This window comes from Rhineura floridana, chromosome 5 (genome assembly GCF_030035675.1).
Source record: "Rhineura floridana isolate rRhiFlo1 chromosome 5, rRhiFlo1.hap2, whole genome shotgun sequence".
Classification (NCBI taxonomy): Eukaryota; Metazoa; Chordata; class Lepidosauria; order Squamata; family Rhineuridae; genus Rhineura; species Rhineura floridana.
In genome coordinates this window covers 90,945,147-90,968,290 of record NC_084484.1, presented here as the reverse complement: position 1 = coordinate 90,968,290, position 23,144 = coordinate 90,945,147, and the positions used below count along the sequence as shown (strand labels likewise).

Below are 23,144 nucleotides of genomic sequence, written 5' to 3'. Positions count from 1 at the left end.
GATGTCCACAAGTTCTAGTGTTATGAGAGAGGGAGAAAAACTTCTCCATGACATGCATAATTGTATACATTTCTTCAGTGGGCACTAGGACAAAGAAAAAATGTTGGACCTCCAGGTTGTTTCTGGGTAGTCCCTTCCCTGGAGCCTCCATTCACCAAGTAGGACTTGAAATACCTAAATAAGTCATCTCTTGCTCACTTTTTCTCTAAACCAGTGGTTCTTCACCTTTTTTGGGGTCGTGACCCTTTTGAGAATCTGATGAAAGCTATGGACCCTCATAAGTAAACAAATAAATAAAATAAAAATAATTTTATAGCATTGGAAATTGATTTTTTTTTGGTGCCTGGTTCATGGACCCTCTGAAGCCCATCCGTGTTCATGGACTGCAGGTTCAGAGCCCTGCTCTAAACCAAAAACCTTTCTTCATAGGGGAGTTGCTCCATCCCCTTGATCATTTTTGTTGCCCTTTTCTGAACCTTTTCCAACTCTACAGTATCCTTTTTGAGGTGAGGCGACCAGAACTGTACACAGTATTCCAGATGTAGTCACATCATAGTGTTATATTATGTCATTAGGATATCAGCAGTTTTATTTTTCAGTACCTTTCCTCATGGTCCCTAACATGGAATTTGCCTCTTTCATAGCTGCTACACACTGGGTTGACATTTTCATCAAGCTATCCTTGATGACCTCAAGGGCTCATTCCTGGTCAGTCACTACCAGTTCAGACCCCACAAGAGTATATGTGAAATAAAGATTCTTTCATGTATGCCAGTGAGGTCTCCACGTGGGTTACAGTCCCCAATCAGCTCGAGACAGGAACCTGTCATAATTTTTTTCTGGCTCCTCCCCTTCTTACTGAGGTGATGCCAGTTCTGTTCCTGTCTCAGCTCGGGCAACAACCTTTGGCTGTTTTCTCTAACTCCTATGACTATCAGCCTTTTTCCTCCTCTTTTTCCTTCGTTCTTTCTATACTTGATTTCGTACACTCTGTATTAATTAGTTTTTTTAAAAAAAGGAATTACTATCTCTATTCTTCCTTTCTTATCCCTATTTTCTCTCTCGTCTGAGATATGGAAACAGCACCATCTTCTCAGACCACCAGGACAAAAACCCTTAGAGGAACAGGGCAGCACACAGTGGCTACTGTGGTCGGTTCCCTGCAAGGCCATAAGGGGTCAGGGCAGCACTCAGCTCCTGCTGCAGTCAGTTCCCGGCCGCCGTCTGTCCCGCCATCCGAGAAAAAGAAGGGACACAAAAAATCAGGGCCGCACCCAGCTCCTGTTGCGGTCAGTTCCCTGCAGACATTGGATATGGCGGAGCATAGGCAAGAAGCCTCGCGTCAGAGCGTGAATTTCGCTACTACATCGCGGCATAGCTCTCATCGCCCTTCCGATTCGAACACTCGAGGCGGAGGCCTGCTGCGAGAGGTAAGGTTTTCGCCAGTGCCTACTGCCTCCTCCAGCTCCCCAATAAGTTTTCCCGCCGAAAATGCGGCGGCAGCCATTTTGAGTGGCACACAAGAGGCGTGCTCTATAGAGCCCGCAGTCCAGCACCATCTACTGGAGCAGCTGGAGGACAGCAGGTCAGAGGACGACGAAGTGATGGAAGCCCATGCACAGTATGGCCCCCCCGCTTCTCCACCCCAGCTCTCTCCTCAGCCTATGCCAGCTTCCTTAATAACCTCTTCGATGACGCTGGCACAATTATTTTCGCCTGATGTAATCCGACAACTTAAGCAGGTGCTATTAGAGGAGGTCCCACCACTTAAAGTGATGCCCCACAATGCCCGCAGTCTCCGCCAGTAGCCGCCCCCCCGTGTAAGAGGCCACGCCACGTTGTCAGACAGCCTTCCCCTGACCCGACTTTGGTGGCCGTGGGTAGGGGGTATTATGAGCAGGATCACCAGGATCCTTTATCAGAAACCGATTCTGTGGGGTCCAGGGATGACAGAGAATGGACCGATGCCTCAGATACAGAGGCTCAAACTTCGGTCAGACTATTTTTGGAAGTTCATTTTGAACCATTGTTAAAAAAGGTGATCGCTTCCCTGGAGCTGACTGCTCCTTCTGAGGAACAATCTACATCCTCCAGACAGGCTATGGTGCTGCCTACCATAAAGGCTGGGCCTAAGGGCATTCCGTGCCCACCTATGCTGTTGACTAATATTCAACAGGAGTGGGAACTACCGCTATACCCCAAAAGGGGGACTAACTGGGCTAATAGACTGTATACCTTAGAACCCAGTGTCATGGAGCAGTTGCGAGCCCCAGACATAGATGGGCCTATTACTGCTCTCCTATCACATTCCATCTTGCCACGGGATGGGGATGCTCATCTCAAAGATCCGATACAGCGTAAGTCAGATCTGGCACTTAAGCGAGTGCATGAGGCGACGGCGATGTCCATAAGAGCCTCGGTGGCAGCCTCAGTATTCTCTAGGGCATCACTGCTGTGGATTGAGGACCTAGCCCAAAATCAAGACCTAGAGGTTTCCAAGTTACGAAAGTCCATTTTAAAACTCTCACGCTGCATCGCTTTCGTAGCAGACGCTACCATGGACTCCTCACAATTTGCAGCCAGGGCTATGGCCACGGCAGTGGTAGCCAGACGCCTAGTATGGCTTTCGCACTGGGATGCGGACAATGCATCCAGATTTAATCTAGCCACGGCTAAATATACAGGTGGAAAATTGTTTGGGGAAGACAATCTGGCAGAAGTTTTGGTGGACAATAAAGATAAAAAGAAAGTGATGCCCTCACAGGGTAAAGACGAAAAAAGGCCATTTCGACGCTATACCCCCACTTTTCAGATGCGCTCCTTTCGTGGCTCAAGGCCCTTCTTTAGTAACAGACAGAGGGATTTCAGAGGCTCCCGTTTTCCTTGGCAAAACCAGAAGCCTCTCCAGAGATTCCACCAGAATAGACAACAATCCTACCAGACTAGGCAGCAGCGTCAACCACAACAACGCTTCTGACTCTATACCTGTAGGCGGTCGACTCAATTACTTCCTGAACCAATGGCAGACAACAACAAAAGACAAATGGGTCCTGAGCATTATCAAAGATGGATACAGACTAGAGTTACACCAGTATCCACCCCCATGTTTCGTCTTCTCTCACAGACTGACATCACCACAAAAACACGGGACATTCCTAGAAGAAATAGAGCACCTTCTACAAGTCTCAGCCATAGAACCCGTCCCAATAAAGGAACGGTTTTCCGGAGTATACTCCCTCTTCTTTTTGGTGGCAGAAAAGGACAATTCGTTCAGGGGGGTGCTCGACCTCAGGTTTGTCAACCAGTTCCTGAAGCGCAAGACTTTCCGGATGGAAACAATCGCTTCAATCAGGGAGGCACTCCAACCCCACGACTATTTGGTATCCATAGACCTCAAAGAGGCCTACCTGCACATTCCAATTCACCCCAGACACAGAAGGTTGCTCCGGTTTACATACAACAACGAACACTTTCAGTACAAAGCTCTCCCATTCGGGCTGGCCACGGCACCCAGAATTTTCACCAAGGTGCTGACAGCAGCACTCTCAGGTCTACGCCTGGCAGGGGTGCATATTTCCCCTTATTTGGACGACCTGCTACTCAGGTCCCGGTCGTTTACCCAGGCAAACAAAGACTTAAAGCTTACATTCAGTTTCCTACAGAGCCACGGGTTTTTAGTGAATGTTCTAAAGAGCCACCTCTACCCCACACAATCACTAATACACCTAGGCACGGTGATAGACACCACTGCACAAACTATAACGCTGGCACCACAGAGGATCCGGGCCATCACTGATCTAGCACGCTCCATATGCGGACAACCGAAATCGGACTTGATGCGCCTGGCAAAACTGCTCGGAATGATGGCATCATCTATAGCAGTTACCCCATGGGCCAGGCTTCACTCACGTTCTCTGCAACATCTTCTGATCAAATTCCAGAGAGACATTGCCTCCAGACGACACCGCAAGGTTGCCTTGCCACACGACGTGCGTCAGTCACTCACCTGGTGGCATCAGGACTCAAATTTGTCCAGGGGGATCCCGATACAGGAGCCGCCCCGGGCAATAATCACTTCAGATGCAAGCCTCGGGGGCTGGGGTGCCCATTATATGGATCTTTTCGTACAGGGACGTTGGAGTCCACCAGAGGCAGCCAGGTCCATCAATTGGCTGGAACTGAGGGCGGCTCATCTGGCGCTGAAGCATTTCTTTCCCAGTCTTCACTGCCCCAATGTATTGATCAAAACAGACAACACGTCGACCAGATCATACATAATGAGGCAAGGAGGGACCCGATCCAAACTCCTCAGCAGAGAAGCAACGTCCATGCTCTCCTGGGCAGAGCATCGCCTTACATCTGTGACGGCGGAATACCTGCAGGGGGCAATGAACGACCAGGCGGATTGGCTCAGCAGACGTCAGATATTCCCAGGGGAATGGGCACTCAACAGAAGTGTCTTCCTGATGGTTCAACAGCAATTTGGAAAACTAGAAGTGGACCTTTTTGCCTCAGATGCCAACTATCAAATCCCTTGATTCTTTACAAGATTCCAGACGCGTGTGGCAGAACAGACAGACGCACTGACGGCGAGCTGGCCATAGCTTCTATTGTATGCGTTTCCACTGACTCCTCTCATAGCCAGAGTCCTCAACAAGATCAGGAGGGAAGAGGCGCAGGTGGTCCTAATAGCCCCATACTGGCCGAGAAGACTGTGGTTTGCAGACCTCGTCCAGATGTCTGTCAAAACCCCGCTCGCACTTCCAGATCGCCATGACCTGTTACATCAGGGACCGGTCCTCCACCCAGACCCAGCCTGGCTTCAACTAGTCGCCTGGAGGTTGAATGGAGCAGGCTGTTAGCATTACAGATCTCACCTGACGCAACAGCAACTATCCTGGCGTCACGTAGACCGTCTACGCTCAGGATATACCAATCCACTTGGGCAGCTTTCCTACGTTGGTGTACAGCTCACGACACCGATCCTATGACGGCATCTGCACCACATATTCTGCAGTACCTCCAGGAGGGCCTTAACCAGGGTCTACGTCCTAACACCCTCAAGCGTCAACTGTCGGCACTTGCATCCGTTCTATCTTTAGACGAAGGGGTTTCTCTAGCGTCACATCCGTTACTCAAGAGATTTCTAACAGGGGCAACCGTTATTAGCCCTCCGGTAGTGCACAGATTTCCTTCATGGCACCTGCATACAGTACTGACCGCACTACAAAAACCTCCATTTGAACCTCTGCAGACAGTTCCTTTGCGAATACTCGCCTTCAAAGTCACGTTCCTCATAGCAATCACGTCAGCACGTAGGGTATCAGAGATTCAGGCTCTATCAGTGCTAAAACACCTCTGCACCTTCTATAAGAATAGAGTTGTACTCCGGATCGCTCCTGGCTTCATTCCAAAGGTCAGATCTCAGTTTCACCTACGACAGGAGATCATGCTGCCCACGTTTTGCCCAAACCCTAAACACCCCACGGAAAGGGCATGGCACTCCCTTGATGTGAGGAGGGCGTTGAAGGTATACATCAGTAGGACAGCACAGTTCCGTAGATTGGAATCTCTGCTGATATCTTTCCACTCTCCGACTCTGGGCCACAAGGTGTCAAACTCAACTATAGCGAGATGGCTGAAGGCATGCATCTCCTTGGCCTACAGATCATTCAGTAAACCCGTGCCGCACGGGATCACGGCGCATTCTACTAGGGCGGCAGCCACAACAGCGGCTTTTTTGGCTAATGCCCCATTGGAGGAGATCTGCAGGGCAGCAACTTGGGCCTCGCCTTCGTCGTTTACCCGGCACTACAAAATGGACTTGTACGCATCTGCGGAGGCTGCATTTGGTCGTAGAGTTCTACAGCAGGTCCTTAATCAATAGACCCACCCTATGGCCGAGCTTTAGTACGTCCCACGTGGAGACCTCACTGGCATCCATGAAAGAAGGTACGGTTGGACTTACCGTGAACGGTGTTTCTTCATGGATGCCATGAGGTCTCCACGACCCTCCCTATGAGGGGCTGGGAATTCCATCTGCACTATGCGCTATCCGATCTTATACTGTTTGTCTCTACCTTCGCATTTCTTTCTTTCTATGTTACACTGAGGTGAAGTTCCGAGCTAGCCAAGTAAGAGAACTGGCATCACCTCAGTAAGAAGGGGAGGAGCCAGGAAAAAATTATGACAGGTTCCTGTCTCGAGCTGATTGGGTACTGTAACCCACGTGGAGACCTCATGGCATCCATGAAGAAACACCGTTCACGGTAAGTCCAACCGTACCTTTTTTGCCCTGATGTGCATCACTTTACACTTGTTTACACTGAATTGCATTTGCCATTTTACTGTCTATTCACTGAGTTTGGAGAGGTCATTTTGGAGCTCTTTACAATCTCTTTTTATTTTAATGATCCTGAACAAGTTAGTATCATCAGCATACTTCTAAATGCCCCCAGCCTCTCTAGATTCCCTCCCTACCCAACTCCCACACCTGCCTAACCAACTTCACAAGATAGATGCCCATGGTACCACTAGGAAACAAATTCAGTTTACCTGCGTTATCTGTTTGTTTCCTTCACTGAGTGGAAGAAGATGTGTTTTCCTTTCTCCAACCCTGGAAATAATAGTACATAATGAAGCTAATATACCAAGTCAGACCATTGGCCCGTCTAGCCAAGTATTGTATTCTGACAGCAGCAGCACTCTAGGGTTTCAGGTAACTGGTAAATATCTGTACCAACTGTGCTGGTTAAAATCCTTTTACCTGGAAATGTGAGAGATTGAACCTGGAACCTTCTGCATTAAAAGCATGTGCTCTAAAATTGACCTGTGGCCCTTCCCTTGCAAGTAATATTAGAGACCAGGCAGCCAACTTTGTGTCAATTAACAAAATATAATAAGCAGCATTTTTAGGAAAAGTTGTTTTTAGTGTCGCCATAAGTTGTAATCGACTTGAAGGCACGTAACAACAAAGTGAGCTTCATCCAGAAATGGATGAGTGGAACTCCGCTCACACAGCAGGCTTTTATGGCTCCTTTCCCCTCCACCACTACAGCCTCCTAAAGCCAGTCCTGGGGGTGGTGTATGATGAGGCATGGTGGGGTGGGGTAGAGGGGTATAGGAGGATGAGGAAGTCAGAAAAATACAGTGAGGCTGCCTTCCATGAGCAGAAGCCTATTTCTATTTACCCAAGACATCTGTGGATCCCAGTAGTTGTGCTTTCTGGATACTTAAAAAAATATTTCTTGAAATGTAAATTGACTTGCTTATTTTTGTTTTCAGTTCCTTAGGTGTTCATACCTGTCTGTGTGTGCAAGCATATGCAGACCAAATCCCTATGTGCACTAACAGAAAGGAGCCTATCCAGAGTGTCAGGCTCAGGTGTTCTCCTCCCCACACACAGCTGGGAGAAAGAATAAACCAGGATTCAGTTTTACTTTGCCCGATTCCTAGATGTATGGACCAGGAATTCTGGCTTAAAATAAACTTTAGTCAATTTTTTTAAAAAGCTACTTCATACCATTGATAATGAAGATAGCTTATTTTAACAAACTCATTTGTTTTAAAACACCATTTCTGGTTCACAGGTAGGAACAAGATGGGAATCATTGAAAGTGAATGTTGATTTATGCCCCTTCCTAACTGTGCTAAACCATGGTTTAGTGATAATATGAAAATCATCCTGCTTTGAGTTGTGAAGCAGTTGCTTGCTTAGATGAAGTTGGATTATTTCCCCTTAAAGCTCTTGTTTTTATTTATAGATCAGCATTCAGTGGAACTCAGCACACCAGAAATTCCACATATCATTAGGAACAGTCGGACCCAACTCAGGTTGCAGTAACTGTCATAATACAATCTTGCATCAGTTCCAGGAGATGTTCAATAAATCACCAAATGTAGTCCAGCTTTTACAGGTAACCTTTTCTTGGAAGAGAAACATTTGATTTGAAATGCAAAAAGTGCCAGAGGATAAATTCTGCACAAGAGGCCAATAATGACTTGTGTGAGGTTGCTCTTAAACAAAGTATCCTGAGTGAGGAAAGGTAATATAAATATTAACACACAATAAATAAGCCAGCAGGAGGTAAAATCAGCATTAAAGCTACAATAATGGTTATTTCTGAAGGCTAAGTATATTTGGTTGGCTGTTGTGAAACTAAACAACTTTTGTTCTTTCTTACAGGTTTTGTATGATACCCAGGCTCCATTAAATGCTATCAATAAGCTCCCAACTGTGCCGATGCTGGGATTGACACAACGCACCAACACTGCCTACCAATGTTTTTCAATTTTGCCTCAGTCACCCACACACATCAGGCTGGCCTTTCGGAATATGTATTGCATTGACATTTACTGCCAAAGCCGTGGGGTTGTGGCAATTCGTGATGGAGCATATAGTCTTTTTGACAACAGTAAAATTGTAGAAGGCTTTTACCCTGCACCAGGTCTAAAGGTGATAGTTTTTTTTAATTTTTATTGTACAGTATAATTAAAGAACCCTGAGGGTGAGCTCCCATTAATAATTCAGAAGATTTTGCCTAAGCAGAAAAGCCCTTTCTTAAGGGACTGGCGATACTTCTACTATTACAGTTCCTCCAAATAAATTTTATTTTTATGCTTCGTCCAGTGCTAAGGGGACTAAACACCCTGTCCTATATTTTTAGGATATAATGAGAGTGTTGAGTATGGTATTTGGACAATAACATCCACGTGCTTTAGGTATTTGGACAACTGCTACTCAAGATTACGTGGCTACTCAAAGCTAGCACAGAAGCAGTCCACAGCTCAGTAACCAAGTACAGGCTTTGCATGCATGTAATCTTTGGTTAAATATTTGGCTTTTCCATTTAAAAGTTCAGGTAGCATTATGGAATAGACTCCTGTCTGAGACCTTTGAGACTGATGCCCACCAGAGTACTCAGTGTTGGGTTGGATGAAGCATTCTATGACTAATAAGTAGTGTCAACCATTTTATTCAAATCCTGTTGTAAAAAACTTGAATAAGATGTGTAGTGCAGCTGATCTTATCAAAGTAATTTTCTGCTTGCTTCTGGGTTGGATACCACATTTACTGGTACAGTGCCGGGCCGATGCCAGGTTAAGATGAGCCTTGACCACCAACACCACCATCCCGCCTCTCGTGTCATGCCATCATTTGTGCGCATGTGTTGACTTGACAACATGAAACCCTGCACCAGGCACAGGGGGTTGTTGTCAGGGAAGGTAGTGGAGCACCCATTCAGCGATCAGCGTTGGGTTGCTGAGCGTGTCCCAATGCCATTGTGGATCGCAGAGCTCCACCTTCCAAGCCCCAGCCTGTAGATCTAGGCAAGGTACCCTCAGGAGTGGCCAAGGGAGCGATCTTGGCAGGGTACCTTCAGGAGTGGCCAAGGGAGCGACTGGGGCCCTCAGCCCATGCCCTACCTGGCTGCCCGCTGGCATTGAGCCTGCTACAGTGGATTATTTTGACAAATCTTTGAAATGGAAAAGAACAGCTGTCAGACCAATTTATGACTTATGATCCTTTTGTGAAATCGAATGCAGCTGCTATATTTGAAAATTTGGAGATTTTGCTGACACTAAATGGTTATAAAATCCTCAAATGTTGCTGTTAAGATTGGTCTAGATGTCTGATAGATTTAATGGGAAATCATGTTGGCTGACAAATCTGAATACTCTATATCTACAGACTTTCCTGAACATGTTTGTTGACAGCAATCAGGATGCACGAAGACGATCTGTCAACGAAGATGATAATCCACCATCTCCTATTGGAGGGGACATGATGGATTCACTGATATCACAGCTTCAGCCACAACAGCAGGTTGTGTGTGCGCGCATGCATGCATAAATTTGAAAACTGTAAATTTAAGACTAAGATTATGTTGATCATTTTTGACAGATGTGTATGCCTAGTTACTCTGAAGAGATAATGATAGTAAATGAGGTCATATTTTAGTTTTACTTGACAATATTTATAGCCCTTTCTGCCTGACAATAAGTGAAAACTGATGCATAATAAATTTTAAAAGGCATTGGTGACTTCTTATGAAGGCTTTGGTGGGATGATGATGGCAACTGTCACCTCCCTAAGTGTTGGATGTAGCTGTACATTACTAGAGTACATTCTTTGCATGCAAAATATTCTAAGTTCAATCCTAACATCACCAGGTAGGGCTGGGAAAGACTTCTGTCATAAACCCTAGTAAACCATTGCCAGTCACTGTATACAGAACTGAGGTAGATGGACCAATGATCTGATTTGGTATAACGTATTTGCCTAATACATTAGTTGGCCAATATGACAAGTTAAGAATGGATGTCCAGTAGATAAGCACTACACATATTGCTGGCTAGAAGCAGTTAAAATACAGACCACATAATAGACCTGAAGATAATAAAAAAATGGCTCTTGGAAGCAATGGCTGATGTTGAGAATTTGAGAAAAGAGAATGCAAGGAAATGTGATGTTACAAAGGGAAGTGCTGTTCTAGAAATGGAAATGCATGTAAATCCCTTGTTTTGATTATGTTCTGCTTAATTAATCAGCTTTGGTGAAGTCCAGATCCTGAGGCCAAAGCCTCTCTAAGTATTAGATCTTCAAGGATGTAGAATTGTTGAAGTCTATATTTTACTATATCTAACTGATTTCTTATTTTAGCAGTCTTCAAAACAAACAGGAACACCAGGCGCTTACCAGTTGACATCACCCTCCACATCTTACCACAGTACTGTCACCCCATCACCTTCCATGATGCTCACACAGTCCCCAGGTAAGATGGCTGCCTTTTACGCATTGGCAATAATAATCACATTTAGTGTGCCTAAGTTGTTTAATAAATAAATGAAATGTTGAAATATGATGCATTCTGTGTTTTTAACCATGATGACTTACTAAAAAGAGAGTTTTCTTAAAACTTTGAGAGGGTTAATTAGAAAATATGTACCTTTCCAGGTTACTTGCAGGACTGCCTTACCCCATGTGTGCCCACTCAAGTACTTTGCTTTGCAGAACAGGCACTGTCACAGGTGCTGCATAAAACTCATTCCACACTTGTAAGAAATCATCCTTTTAGTGTGGCAGCACCTCCTCTTTGCAACTCCCAGTCTGTTTGACATCAGACAGACACCTTTGCTGTATTATTTTTGGTGCCTGCTTAAAACTTTTCTCTTTAGGCAAGCCTTTTTAGACACAGATGTTGATCTATTTTAATCTTTTTAGTTAGCAGCTGTTTTAATTTTTTTAAATATCTTTTTAATTACTTGTTTTTAACTGTTTTTTGTAAACTGCTTAGAGTATATTCAAGCAGTATATAAATTTTGTTAAATAAAAATGAACTCATTGCTGTTTTGAATATCACCTTTAGGAACTCTGCATGCTGGAAACTCTCCAAGCGGTGCATTAAGAGCACAATCACCAGCATCATTTGGTCCAACTCCTCTTCCTTCATCTCTTGGAATCGCAATGGGACAAAATACAAACTATGCCAGCCCACATGGTAAGTTCATGACTTGACAAGCTAGATACTGACAGAAAATTAAGACTTCAGATACTGTGAAACAAACAGTCCCTTTTCCTGACTCTGGGAAAGGAAAGAGCAATATTCTGTTCTTAGGTGGGATACAGACTTTGAAATGGCAGCAACCAATTCTCCGCACACCTGGATTGTGACTCCTGCATAATCAGGAGCCACTGCTGCTGACAAATCACTGGCTTCATAAGCCCTAACATAGCATATTAGAAAAACTGGATCAAATAGTCTCAAACTCTTTCCAGTGAGATGGTCTTGAAAATCAGCAAGATGTCCAGCAGCTTTCCATGGTAAGCAGAGAGTTGTTCTGGCAAGCTCCTTATCAACCAATAGATTGAACAGTAAAGCATTAACTTGTTAAGATTCAACACTTAAACAGTTTTTAAATAGTCAAGGCATGTTTAATAGGTTTTCGATAGGCAGTGTCTAGGAAGACTATGGATCCTGGTGTACATATTGTACTGCCAGAGAAAGCCACCTTCAAATTCTTGTAATTTCCATAGGTCCTGTAGATCCTACTTCACCGTACGCAATTATGTCTCCAAGTCAACGTGCAGGGAATTGGCCAGGCTCTCCTCAGGTCTCTGGTCCCTCTCCAGGAGCACGTATGCCTGGAATGTCACCAGCTAACCCTTCTTTACATTCTCCAGTACCAGATGCTTCTCATTCCCCACGAGCAGGAACAAGTAAGTAATAACAATAATGGCTTGCCCAAAGCAAAGCTTGTTGCCAATAAAGGAAGAGTCTTACTCAGTATTTCACTACAAAATGCTGTTGTTGACATGGCATAACAACTCAATTCATCAAAGGCAGGCAGACATTTATTGATTAATCAACCCAAGTACCTTAGTTCTTATTCTAATATCAGTGAAGCTGAAAGTTCTAAGTTGAACATACGCAGTTACCTTAACTCTAGAATAGTGGTATGAGTAGTTAATTCTCTCAGTTGCATGAGGGAATTAAACACACCAGTAACAAAATCATCATCTTCCAAAGTTCTCTTGGTATACTTTTTAACATTGTCTTACACACAGCTGCTGTGTAAAGCTCATATATCTTGGCTGTCATCCAAGATTAGTAGTATTCCATCTGTATGTAGGGAGCCTGAAACTGTTTTTCACAATTAGGTAAATTGCCTGGTATCTGTTGATGGGACAGTTAGGGCTTCTTTTCTTGACATTGAATTCCCATGTGAAGTCATTTTGAATTCTTGGCTTAGTAAAGCATACATGTTGTTCTCACTTCTGACTGACAGAAACAAGGGAGATTCTATTTGTGCTACTAGTGCTAATGTCTCAAAATGGATTCTACTATGTCAGTGCTTCACCTGCTACTTAATATGTGTTTTCTGGGAAGCATTCAGACATTTTGGGAATCCAGGTGAGCTTTAGATAATAGCATCTGTAAATAGGAAAGGTCAATCCTGATAATTCTCCCATTGGATGCTAAAGGAAAATTAGATACTCAGATGTATACAGTAATTCACAAAGCTACTGGAACTGGTATTGAGTTAGTCTTCAAACTCTTTGTTGGCTGGGCATCTTACTACCTTCTAATAGCAGTGTCAAGAATTTCGGAAGTGGCATCTGATTGTGCATAATTTTCATTTGCTTCAAGCTATGAAATTTAAAATTTGCTAATATAAGTGTTGTAATCTCTGCTTGTGTTACAAAATAAGGATTCTACTGTGGCTTTCATGTTAACTTTTTTGTAATAAGTGTATCCTAAGCCCATGCTTGTATGGCAATGCTGTGTGCACAACTCTGAAGAATTTGCACGCTGTTGGGAAATTCCTGGGAGGCTGAGTTTGGGAGGTGACATTATTTCCCAACATGCTAAGTCTTATTGGAAATCCCCTAGCATTGCAAACATGTAAATAGTCGTGCATTGCTAGACAGGAGTAGTCAGGTGTGGGTTTTTTCATTTCTACTAGGTTCCCAAGCAATGCCAACAAATATGCCACCGCCTCGTAAACTACCTCACCGTTCTTGGGCTGCATCCATACCCACAATTCTCACTCACAGTGCCTTGAACATTCTACTGCTGCCCTCCCCCACCCCGGGGCTCATGCCAGGGCTGGCTGGAAGCTATCTCTGCTCTCCACTTGAACGTTTCCTAGGATCAGTTATTATGAGAAGACATCTCCAAAGGATTATCCAGCAAGAGACGGTACTTAAAGGACTGAAATGTTTAGCCATTATCCAGTAACTGAAATAAAACTTTTTATATTTATTCTTCTCCTAGCTTATGTTGCATGGCTCATTCACAATATAACTTCTGCATTTTGAAAAAATGTTTTTTTAGGTGTTGAAAAGCATATGAAACACAATGATTTGTATCCTATGAAGTTGTACTCAGAGTAGACCCATTATTTATTATTATTATTATTATTATTATTTTATTCAGTTTCTATACCGCCCACAGCCAACGGCTCTCTGGGCGGTGAACAACATGAATATAAAATACAATACGATAAAACCACGTAATAACTACCGCACACATAACAGAAATACCCAAAAGCTAAAACATATTACACAATTAATTTAGTATACCAGAGTGTTATAAATATACTAAAATATATTAAAATGTATTAAAATGCCTGTGAAAAGAGGTAAGTTTTAACCTGGCGCCGAAAAGAAAGCAATGTTGGCGCCAGGCGCACCTTGTCAGGAAGACTATTCCATAGTTCGGGGGCCACCACTGAGAAGGCCCTAGATCTTGTTGTCATCCTCCAAGCCTCTCTATGAGTCGGTACCCGGAGGAGGGCCTTCGATGTTGCACGCAGTGTACGGGTAGATTCATATCGGGAGAGGCGTTCCATCAGGTATTGCGGACCCGCGCCATGTAAGGCTTTATAGGTCAAAACCAACACTTTGAATCTGGCCCGGAAACATATAGGCAGCCAGTGCAAACTTAATGGACCTCAGTCATATCCCCAATGGATCTACTGTGAGTATGACTTGTTGGATACAACCAAACATGTTTATCATTCTGCATTTTAAGAGAAGTGTGAAATGGGATGTAACTTGTGGTGCGTGAACAATATCAAGTTGATATGCCACATTGATCAAGTTTAGGACAGTGGTTTTTAATTTTTTCTACCCAAATGGTGTTTTTTCTACATGTAACAAGTATGCCAAAATCCTTTGCACATTGGCTGTGGAATCCTGAGCATTGTAGAGAATGCTAGGGTGCATGTTCAGTTTGTGTGGGTAGCTGGTACTTCATGCAAAAAATAGTACACCATGTAAGCATCTGGTATGGTGGTCAAGTGGTCTTTTAGGTATCTTTCCACCATTACCAATTTTCTCAGAGGGTAGCTTCTGGAGTCCTAGGAACACAAATGGAACCCTGTTTGTTTAGAGCTTATATGTGGAAAAACTTAGTCCAAATCTTGGCTTAGCCGTAAACTATTACTTGCCTAAGTCTACCCATTATCTCCCAGCATTAGTTCATAAGTAAAATAGGAATCATATTGACATATCTCAGGGTTTACAGGAGCAAAATGGGGGAACTATTGAGTTCTGTAAAGTCTAAAAGGTCTCTGTCAATAAGAATGTGGAAAGGGGTATTGAAAATACTTTCTAATTCCATAGTTAGAATTACACTTGCAGTAATTAAAATAAATCTAACTGTTAAACCATTTCTCCTGTGATTGTAAGACCTGAGTTCCCCCTAGTACTTGGGCAGTTGTTAGGCATTCAACTTCTCATTAGGAACAGGAAAATACTTCCAAAACAAAGCCACTGATTTCTCTTGCTTCCCAATCCATCCCATAAGGACACAAAATAACCCTATTCCATTTTGAGATTTTGTTAGTTGGACATAGCCCTCTTAGTTATAAACATGGAAAGTGTGCCATGCATTAATGAAGAAGAGAAGAGACATGCTAATGGTAGCAGGAAGAGATAAGTGTTAGAGAAGAATGGGAAGGTCATAAGAGATCACAGTGGCAAGAAGCTTATACAGATTTCTTCCCAACCTTGCTTGCCTTTGCCAGTTGTGTTGACAGTCCTGACTGCAGATTCTTTTACCCTTCCCTATTTTCCCTTGTGATAGAAAAGATACCTCCAGAAGGCAAGCATGTGAAGTCTGTATGTACAACAGCAAAATATCAAGGGAAGAGGGTGAAGCTCTCATATTTTTTAAATTTTCTTCCCCACCTCAAATCTTGGCTGGTGAGGCTGAAAGTTAGATACACAAAGTTGTGTTCCGTTAGTGATCCATGATTATTTACTGAAGTGTCACGTGTGGGACATGAAACTGACCTAAATGATTTATTGGGCTACATGTTAAGGTTCATGTGCTCTGGATAAAAACAACAACCTAAGGAGCGTAGCAGATGGGGTGGGGGTTTCAAACAGACAATGTGCCCTGCTGAGTTAATGCAGAGTATCTATGGATGGAAGATGGTGTATGCTTCTTAAAAAGTAATTTGAAATATCAGGTAAACTAATTCTACAAAGCTGACAACTGCTCCTTGTTTTGAGGCAAGCTTTAATTCTGTATAAGGTAGGTCTTTGGGGATAGCCGAGAACAGCCTTCCCCAGTCTTGGGTCCCTAAATGTTGTTGGACTACAACCCCGTTTTCACCAGCCTGCATTACCAATGGGGAGGGATGATGGGAGTTATAGTCCAATGACAACTGGGGACCTATGATTGGGGAAGACAGACAGAGATGTACCTGATAAGCTACATGCAGCCAACCTCAAAATGCCCACAGTTCGCCTTTGTGCAAGATTTGGTGCTCATTTAAGATACAATATTTAGAGTATAATGAAGTATGAGCAACAGCTTATTTCTTGTATTTTAATCAGCTTTTTAAAAACCAGCTTTTGTATTTTTAATCTGCTTTTAAACAGCTACAGCTTATCAATTCCAATGAACCAGGTGTGATAACATTCAAAACAGATGCCCTGAAATGTAGAGTTGCCCTCAACCCTAAAACTAACCAGACCCTGCAGCTAAAAGTAGCACCTGAAACTGCAGGGCAGTGGAAACAAGAAGAACTGCAAGTATTGGAGAAGTTCTTTGAAACAAGAGTATGTACACCATTTTATTTTATTGGTAATTTAATCTCTGACTACTTCCTGATTTAACATACATTTATTCTTGGAAAATTTAAATGGAATCAAATTAAGCTAATCGGTATAGAAATTTTACACAATTTTTCTTGCAATATTTAAGGGGAAAGAGCCTGTGGAATATTATTGAGAACTAAGAGAATGAAGTAGCGGGAAGGCTGTGATTTTGTGTCAAAAAGATGTGAGGGGGATGGACAGGTTTTCATAGGCAAGCCAGAAGCCAGTGATCCGTGGTGAGGAACAGGGAGGAATAGAAGGTGAAGAGCTCATATCCTCTTAACTAGAAACCACACCCAGCTCACCTCTGGTCTTTAGCTAGCCTCATTCATTTTTATTTTTTATTTGTAAAAATGTTCATGCTGCCAACATTAAGAAAAAATAATATGCCAGTGAAGAACATAAAATCACCAATAAAATCACGTTCATAAAACAAGTACAAAATACACCATAAATATGTGATTCATGTGGAATTAGTTGAATGCAGGGCATACTCATACCACTGCAGCTGTCAGGCTGGCATTGATGTCCTATGTGATTTTTCTTCTGTTCCTGAATTGATGCTTGTGTTGATTGTGAACTGGGCCACTCCATGTTCTCATGATTTCTCCCCAGTGTTCTAGCATTCATACTGCAGAGAAAGTTGAGATTTCAAGGATTTTGTGTGAGAATTTTCAGAATGATAATTATCTTTGGCCCATTAGTGATTTTGACAGGGCCAGTCCCAAAGGGCAGCCAGGTCGGGCCCTGGCTGAGGGCCCCTGGAGCCACAGAAGCCCCTGAAGGCCTCTCAATAGGGTGGGGGAGGAGTAGTGCTCCTTTTCGTCAATCTGCAGCACAGCAGCTGCTGCAGATCACAGAGAGGGAGCTTCTTTTGCCTGCCTGTTTGCTGGCTCCACCTACCCGTCTCCTATCTTTTGAGGCTGTGTAGGCTGTGTGCACAGAACTGCCATTAACCAAGATGACAGCCAGGGTTTCTCTTAAGAGGCTGAAGCCTCTGGAACCATCTTGGTTGATGGCAGTGATGCGCGCTTGTAGCAGCCCACGCAGCCGAAAAAGACAGGAGAGATGGAGCCAGCGGACGGGTGGGCAGAAGAAGCTCCTTCCCTTCGAGAGATAGGTAGGGAGGAGGTGCATGTTTGAATGAGCGCACATGTGCGCCAGGGCACAAGGCAAGCTGGTGCCCAAGGGCCCCAGCATGTCTGGAGCCAGCCCTGGATTTTGATTTTAGTGGGATTTATGATAAACATTAAGAGCAGGATTGAAGTATCTATGCACAGTCATTGGTCTGCCTAAAGAAATTCTAACAACATACTGCATTTTGTAGGTTGCAGGACCACCCTTCAAAGCCAACACTCTAATAGCCTTTACAAAGCTGCTAGGGGCACCTACACATATCCTCCGGGACTGTGTACACATTATGAAACTAGAGCTGGTAAGCTAGTTTTACCCTTATTATTGCAAAATTCTATTTTATTTTACTTTTTGAGAACACAGACTGGATTATTCAATGTACCTCTCTATTTCTGTGGCATGTTTTATTAAAACAGTTCCCTGATCAGGCAAGCCAGCTGAAATGGAATGTACAGTTTTGCTTGACAATTCCTCCAAGTGCTCCACCAATTGCTCCTCCAGGAACTCCTGCGGTTGTGCTGAAATCCAAAATGTTGTTCTTTGTAAGTAGAGCAATTGAGTCAGTTTCAATTATGCCATGTTTGCTTTATTCTTCCTTGTAAGTTGTAGTCTAATATGACATCCGCCAACTAGTGTTTAAGTAGTAAATGAGATATCTAATCGAATAACATCCCATTAAAGTCTGGGAACTGTACAGGAATACCCCGCATTAACGTATGCAATGGGTCCAGAGCGAGTACGTAAACCGAAAATGTACTTAAAGTGAAGCACTACCTTTTTTCACTTATCGATGCATATACTGCACTGCAATCTTCATATACGGGCATAACTGATGTAAATAACGCATTTATAATTAAAATAAACACAGTAGGCCTTCCAAGTTTGTAGTTGGAAACTGATCGGGCGGTGGCGTCATGCCGTTAAGTGTCCAGTCTTGCGAAGCGAGCATACGTAAACGGGAATGGTGCTACTGTAAATATGTCCGTACTCACGAGTGTCTGTAAAGTGAAGGTCCGTATGGCGGGGTATTCCTGTGTTATACCCTGAAAACCAAAGTATAACAGTTAGGTGTGCTCATTGCGTTCATTGGGGTTAAGTATGACTAACTCTGTGCTGAATGTACTGCTTCTGTTATAAGAGACCATGACTAACACATGAATCTGTGTGATTGGTCCAGCAGTGAATTTCTTGACCCTATTTGACTTGTTTTGTCTTTTCAGAGTTGCCAAGTAAAAGGCACCTACTTTTTCTAAAATATGTAGCTTTGAAGGTTTGTGTGTGTAGAGGTGGTTATGTAGACCAATTTTGAATAGTCATCCTTTAATTTATGTGATTAATATCATGTTCACCATGCATCCTATTTCAGGTTTCCTGAAAATTTAAACCCAAACTGACATAATGTCAACTGGGTGTTATTTAAAATCATATCATTATTGTACTACTGTGCAGTTTGGGTTGTTTTTCATGTACTACTCCTGAAGGTCAAATAGGGCATTTTAAACAGGTGCACTAGGACCAAATATTTGGCATGCTTTGGTTTCATTGTCAGCTTGTAGTGATTCTGATTTCAGGCTTGGATAATTACTCTATTTTGGTAGCATTTTATATCTGCTTCCTTCTTTTCCCCCCTGCTGGGCTAAGGAAGTGGTTCAAATAAGTGTACTAATAAAGAAATGGCCCTAACTCTTACGTTGTTGCCAAGATATATGTGTGCATGTATGTGTGTGTATAAGGTATATTGCAAAATTGTTGTCATTACTTTGTATATTTTATTCTGTTCACAGCTTCAGCTAACACAGAAAAATACAGTTTCACAGGAAGCCATGAGCATAATAGTCCCAATCATTTATGATATGGCTTCAGGTACAACACAACAGGCAGACATCCCCAGACAGCAAAATTCTTCAGCTGCTGCTCCCATGATGGTTAGCAATATTCTAAAGAGGTTTGCAGAACTGAATTCACCACGGCCAGGTACTGTACATGTCCAGTAGGTCAAATCTTCTGCATGCTTGAATGGGCAGAGTCCAACTTTTAAAATTTTTAAATTGCACTTTACCATCAGTGTTGCTTTGTTTTTATTAGTTTCCTTAAAAATGATCTTGTTAAAACCTGGTTTTGGGCTAATGCATGTTCGTGATAAATTGTTGAATATACCTCTCTGTGGTGCCAGAAGGGTTGTATTATTGACACAACATGGACTTTATGACATTGACCAAGGAAGTGTAATGCACTTAGTGACTTGGCTCATACTACTGTAGTCATAGCTACACTATTTTAAACATTGTCATGTGAGCCCTGTGTATATATTTCTGTGAAAATTAGTGCTTGTTAGTCATCTTGCACTATAGGAATATGTCTTCACATTTCTTGTAATTTTACTGTTACAAGGTTTTACTACCTGTCTTGTTTCTTAATTGTACTCCTCTGAGGAAGGTCTGGGGGCCAGGAAAATGGAACTACTTATGAATTACTCCGTAAAGTAACACATTACAGCACTGGCTTATACTTTTCTGTATCCCATGCCTAACGTCTCACCTTGACTGTATTTTCTATCTTATGCTGCTTGTTTTGTTTCTGTGAGAAACTTTTGTATTTGGTTTCACTTTTCCTTTAATAAAAGTGTTAGAAACTTTTGAAAAGTGATTTTTTAAAAACAGTTTTATTCTTGGGTATGAAATTTTTACCTTAGACATTAACTTCTTTACAGAAGATTTTCTTCCCTCAAAGGATATCTTTGTTGCTAACTGTTGGTTTAATAATTAAGATCATTGTATTAGTTTTAAGTTTTTAAAAAATGCCAGCATATTCCTAGTGTAGCATAGACTTGAACACTGATTCTAAAACTGCACTGTGTGGATATGCATACCATTTGACTACACTGAAGCAGCTTAAAGGATTGATGTGGTATGTGTGTATGCCTCTTCAAATGCTTGCCTTTACTTTTGGCAACACTCCATCCTGAATCCCTGAACAACACTGAGGTAACTGCGATTTTGGGAGGGTTAGCCATGTGTTTCCACCTGAGCGTAAGGTTCAAGGTGAGTTATTCAACTTCCACACTGTGTGTCACTGGCAGATGGAATATTGTGCATGCTATCCATAATTCATGCATGCTCCAAAGAGCAACTTAACTTTCACCTACCTTTGCATTGACAATTGTGGGAGGGAACTGTAGTTCTAGTATTTATATAACTAAATAAGTGTCATCTTTACTGGTGAGGCATTTGTCATCTGACTCTACCACCCAGGGCTTTACTGAAACTAAAAAAAAGTTATTGGAATTGGCATTTGCAGTTTTAAACTCGCAAACTGTTTTGTTCCATTACTATAAAATATAATGGCATCAAGAGAGCAAATATGTGCCGTCTAAACTGAAGTTTAGAGAAGACTCCACGGCTACTTTTCACTGCTTTGTCATTCTGAAATTGTACGATGAATCACAGTACACATGTAAGTAACATACTGTCTGCTAGAACTTTCCTGTAAAATCAGATCCTCGCCAAGAGTCATAATCCTTAAAAAGAACTATCAGGAGCAACAACAAAAACCAGCTCCAAACCCAACAGTGTAGTTTACCTTGTGGTGATTGTTTTTATCATGAGATTCTGGCTAAGCTGTTATTTTTGAAATGGAGACTCATCTTTGTCTTTGAATCTTTATTGACAAGGGAATTTGGTTACTGATAGAAGTGGAGACTGCTTTTGTAGAATGGTATACAGATGCGAATTGAAATCCTGATGTCATTGACACTGGAAATATGCCTTCTAATTCTAACCAACTTTTTCACTTGAAGGCTGAAAATACTATTTTGAGGGGAGAGAAGACCTTCTGAACTCATTGGTATGAGTGCCTTCCAATAGCAATGTTATGTTTGATGAGGACCAGGCCTGATTCTTCAAGAACAAATTATGAGGGATCAGCTTTCTGTTCTGCATAGCTTTTGAGGATCATACTTAAGCAGAAGGCCAGCAGTAACTGACTGATTTTCTTCTTCTCTAGTAGTTGTAGCATATTATACATACATAATCCACTACTTGCTTAGACAGCACACATGGGGAGTATCCCATTTTATGCTCCATCAACTGTTTGAGCAACGCTGAGCTGTGAAATAGGCATCCAATGTCACTTGAAGCAGGGTTTTGAGCCCAGGTCTCCTTGACCCAAGACTTAACATTCTGCACTATTCTTGGCTCTTTTTGCTGCATGAAGGGAGTGTCTTTGCTGCATCTGGGGAATCCCGGTAGGCTGGTTATGGTTGAGTGGGGCAACCTGTGCTTTATAAACATGTTGATTTTTATTTTCTACACTAGCTGGCTGCACAATTTCTGGTAGGTTAGAATAAAGCAATTTTATATAGTACTGAAGTTTTGTTTACTATAGCACCTGGTTGTAATTACATATTTGCAAAATTTTGAATTGTGGCACACCTCATGACAAATTGAAATGTATTTGATTAAGTTTATCACTGCCATAATTCACTTTGCTTATCTAGCTAACTTGTGTTTCTTTCCCTTGTTCTAGGTGAATGTACAATCTTTGCAGCTGTTCGTGATTTAATGGCTAACCTTACACTGCCCCCTGGTGGGCGTCCATAGGCTATTTTTAAACAAAGGGTAAAAATGAGATGAAGAGGCAAAAACATTTCTCTGAAATAAGCCTTCAGTTATATAAAATGGAAGAGACATTTTCACGTGTCACATTTTAAAAAGAGCTAATACAATGGATTGGGATGCACTTTCATCAGACTTTTTGTACAGTGCTCTGTATAATGTTTTAAGGAGACATTTCAAAGTCGTAATAGATTTATGTATCCACTTGCCAGTAAATAGAGTTAATATTCTGTTTTATACTACAAAGATTATGAAAATGCCAAATTTGTTTATTTAAATGTTTTTTCTTATGTCTTGGTGTAATAGTCTCTTTTTAAAGGCAGGTCTGTCATTTTTTGAATACTGTAAAACTGTGACAAACTTTATATTGAAACTGTATTTTAATATGACTGCTTTGAATCCTTACATTTAAATCTGGGCTTGTTGTAAACATGTCCCCAAAAAGCAATATTTAATAAACTAGATTTAAAAAGAAATGTGTTCACTTTAAAAATGTTCATTTATATGTGAAAAAGAATGTTAAATTGCTAGCTTTATGGAGCTATTATCATGCTGTTTCTGGGTTTCATCACTGCTTAAAAACACAACTTTCTCCGTGCACCAAATCTGGGACTAGGATATTGCCATTTCCTTCTCAACTAGCTTAATATCTCTAGAAGCCAGGTCGAGCAAACAATATGTTTGTGTGGATCTTCATACTTGTTATAAGGCAGAGGTCTGAAGCACCCTAATCCAGTAGGCCTTTTGACTGCCCAATTTCATTGGGTTACTCATGAGTTAAA

The 23,144-nt window shown here is 42.2% G+C and overlaps 1 protein-coding gene across 2 annotated transcripts in view; it reads left to right on the top strand.

Moving 5' to 3' along the window:
* MED14 (mediator complex subunit 14) overlaps positions 1-22,820 on the top strand; it is an 84,375-nt gene extending 61,555 nt beyond the window's left edge. The window contains exons 20-31 of one of the 2 annotated variants that reach the window (XM_061627463.1): positions 7,764-7,916; positions 8,186-8,455; positions 9,692-9,826; positions 10,667-10,775; positions 11,370-11,501; positions 12,038-12,220; positions 13,468-13,703; positions 16,397-16,576; positions 17,943-18,050; positions 18,166-18,291; positions 19,534-19,723; positions 22,274-22,820. In XM_061627463.1, coding sequence (XP_061483447.1) covers positions 7,764-7,916; positions 8,186-8,455; positions 9,692-9,826; positions 10,667-10,775; positions 11,370-11,501; positions 12,038-12,220; positions 13,468-13,703; positions 16,397-16,576; positions 17,943-18,050; positions 18,166-18,291; positions 19,534-19,723; positions 22,274-22,347 — 1,896 coding nt within the window. In that variant the 3' untranslated portion in view covers positions 22,348-22,820. Of the gene's footprint in view, positions 1-7,763; positions 7,917-8,185; positions 8,456-9,691; positions 9,827-10,663; positions 10,776-11,369; positions 11,502-12,037; positions 12,221-13,467; positions 13,704-16,396; positions 16,577-17,942; positions 18,051-18,165; positions 18,292-19,533; positions 19,724-22,273 lie in introns of both variants that reach the window. The other variant, XM_061627462.1, reaches the window with a different exon arrangement.
* The last annotated feature ends 324 nt before the right edge of the window (positions 22,821-23,144 follow it).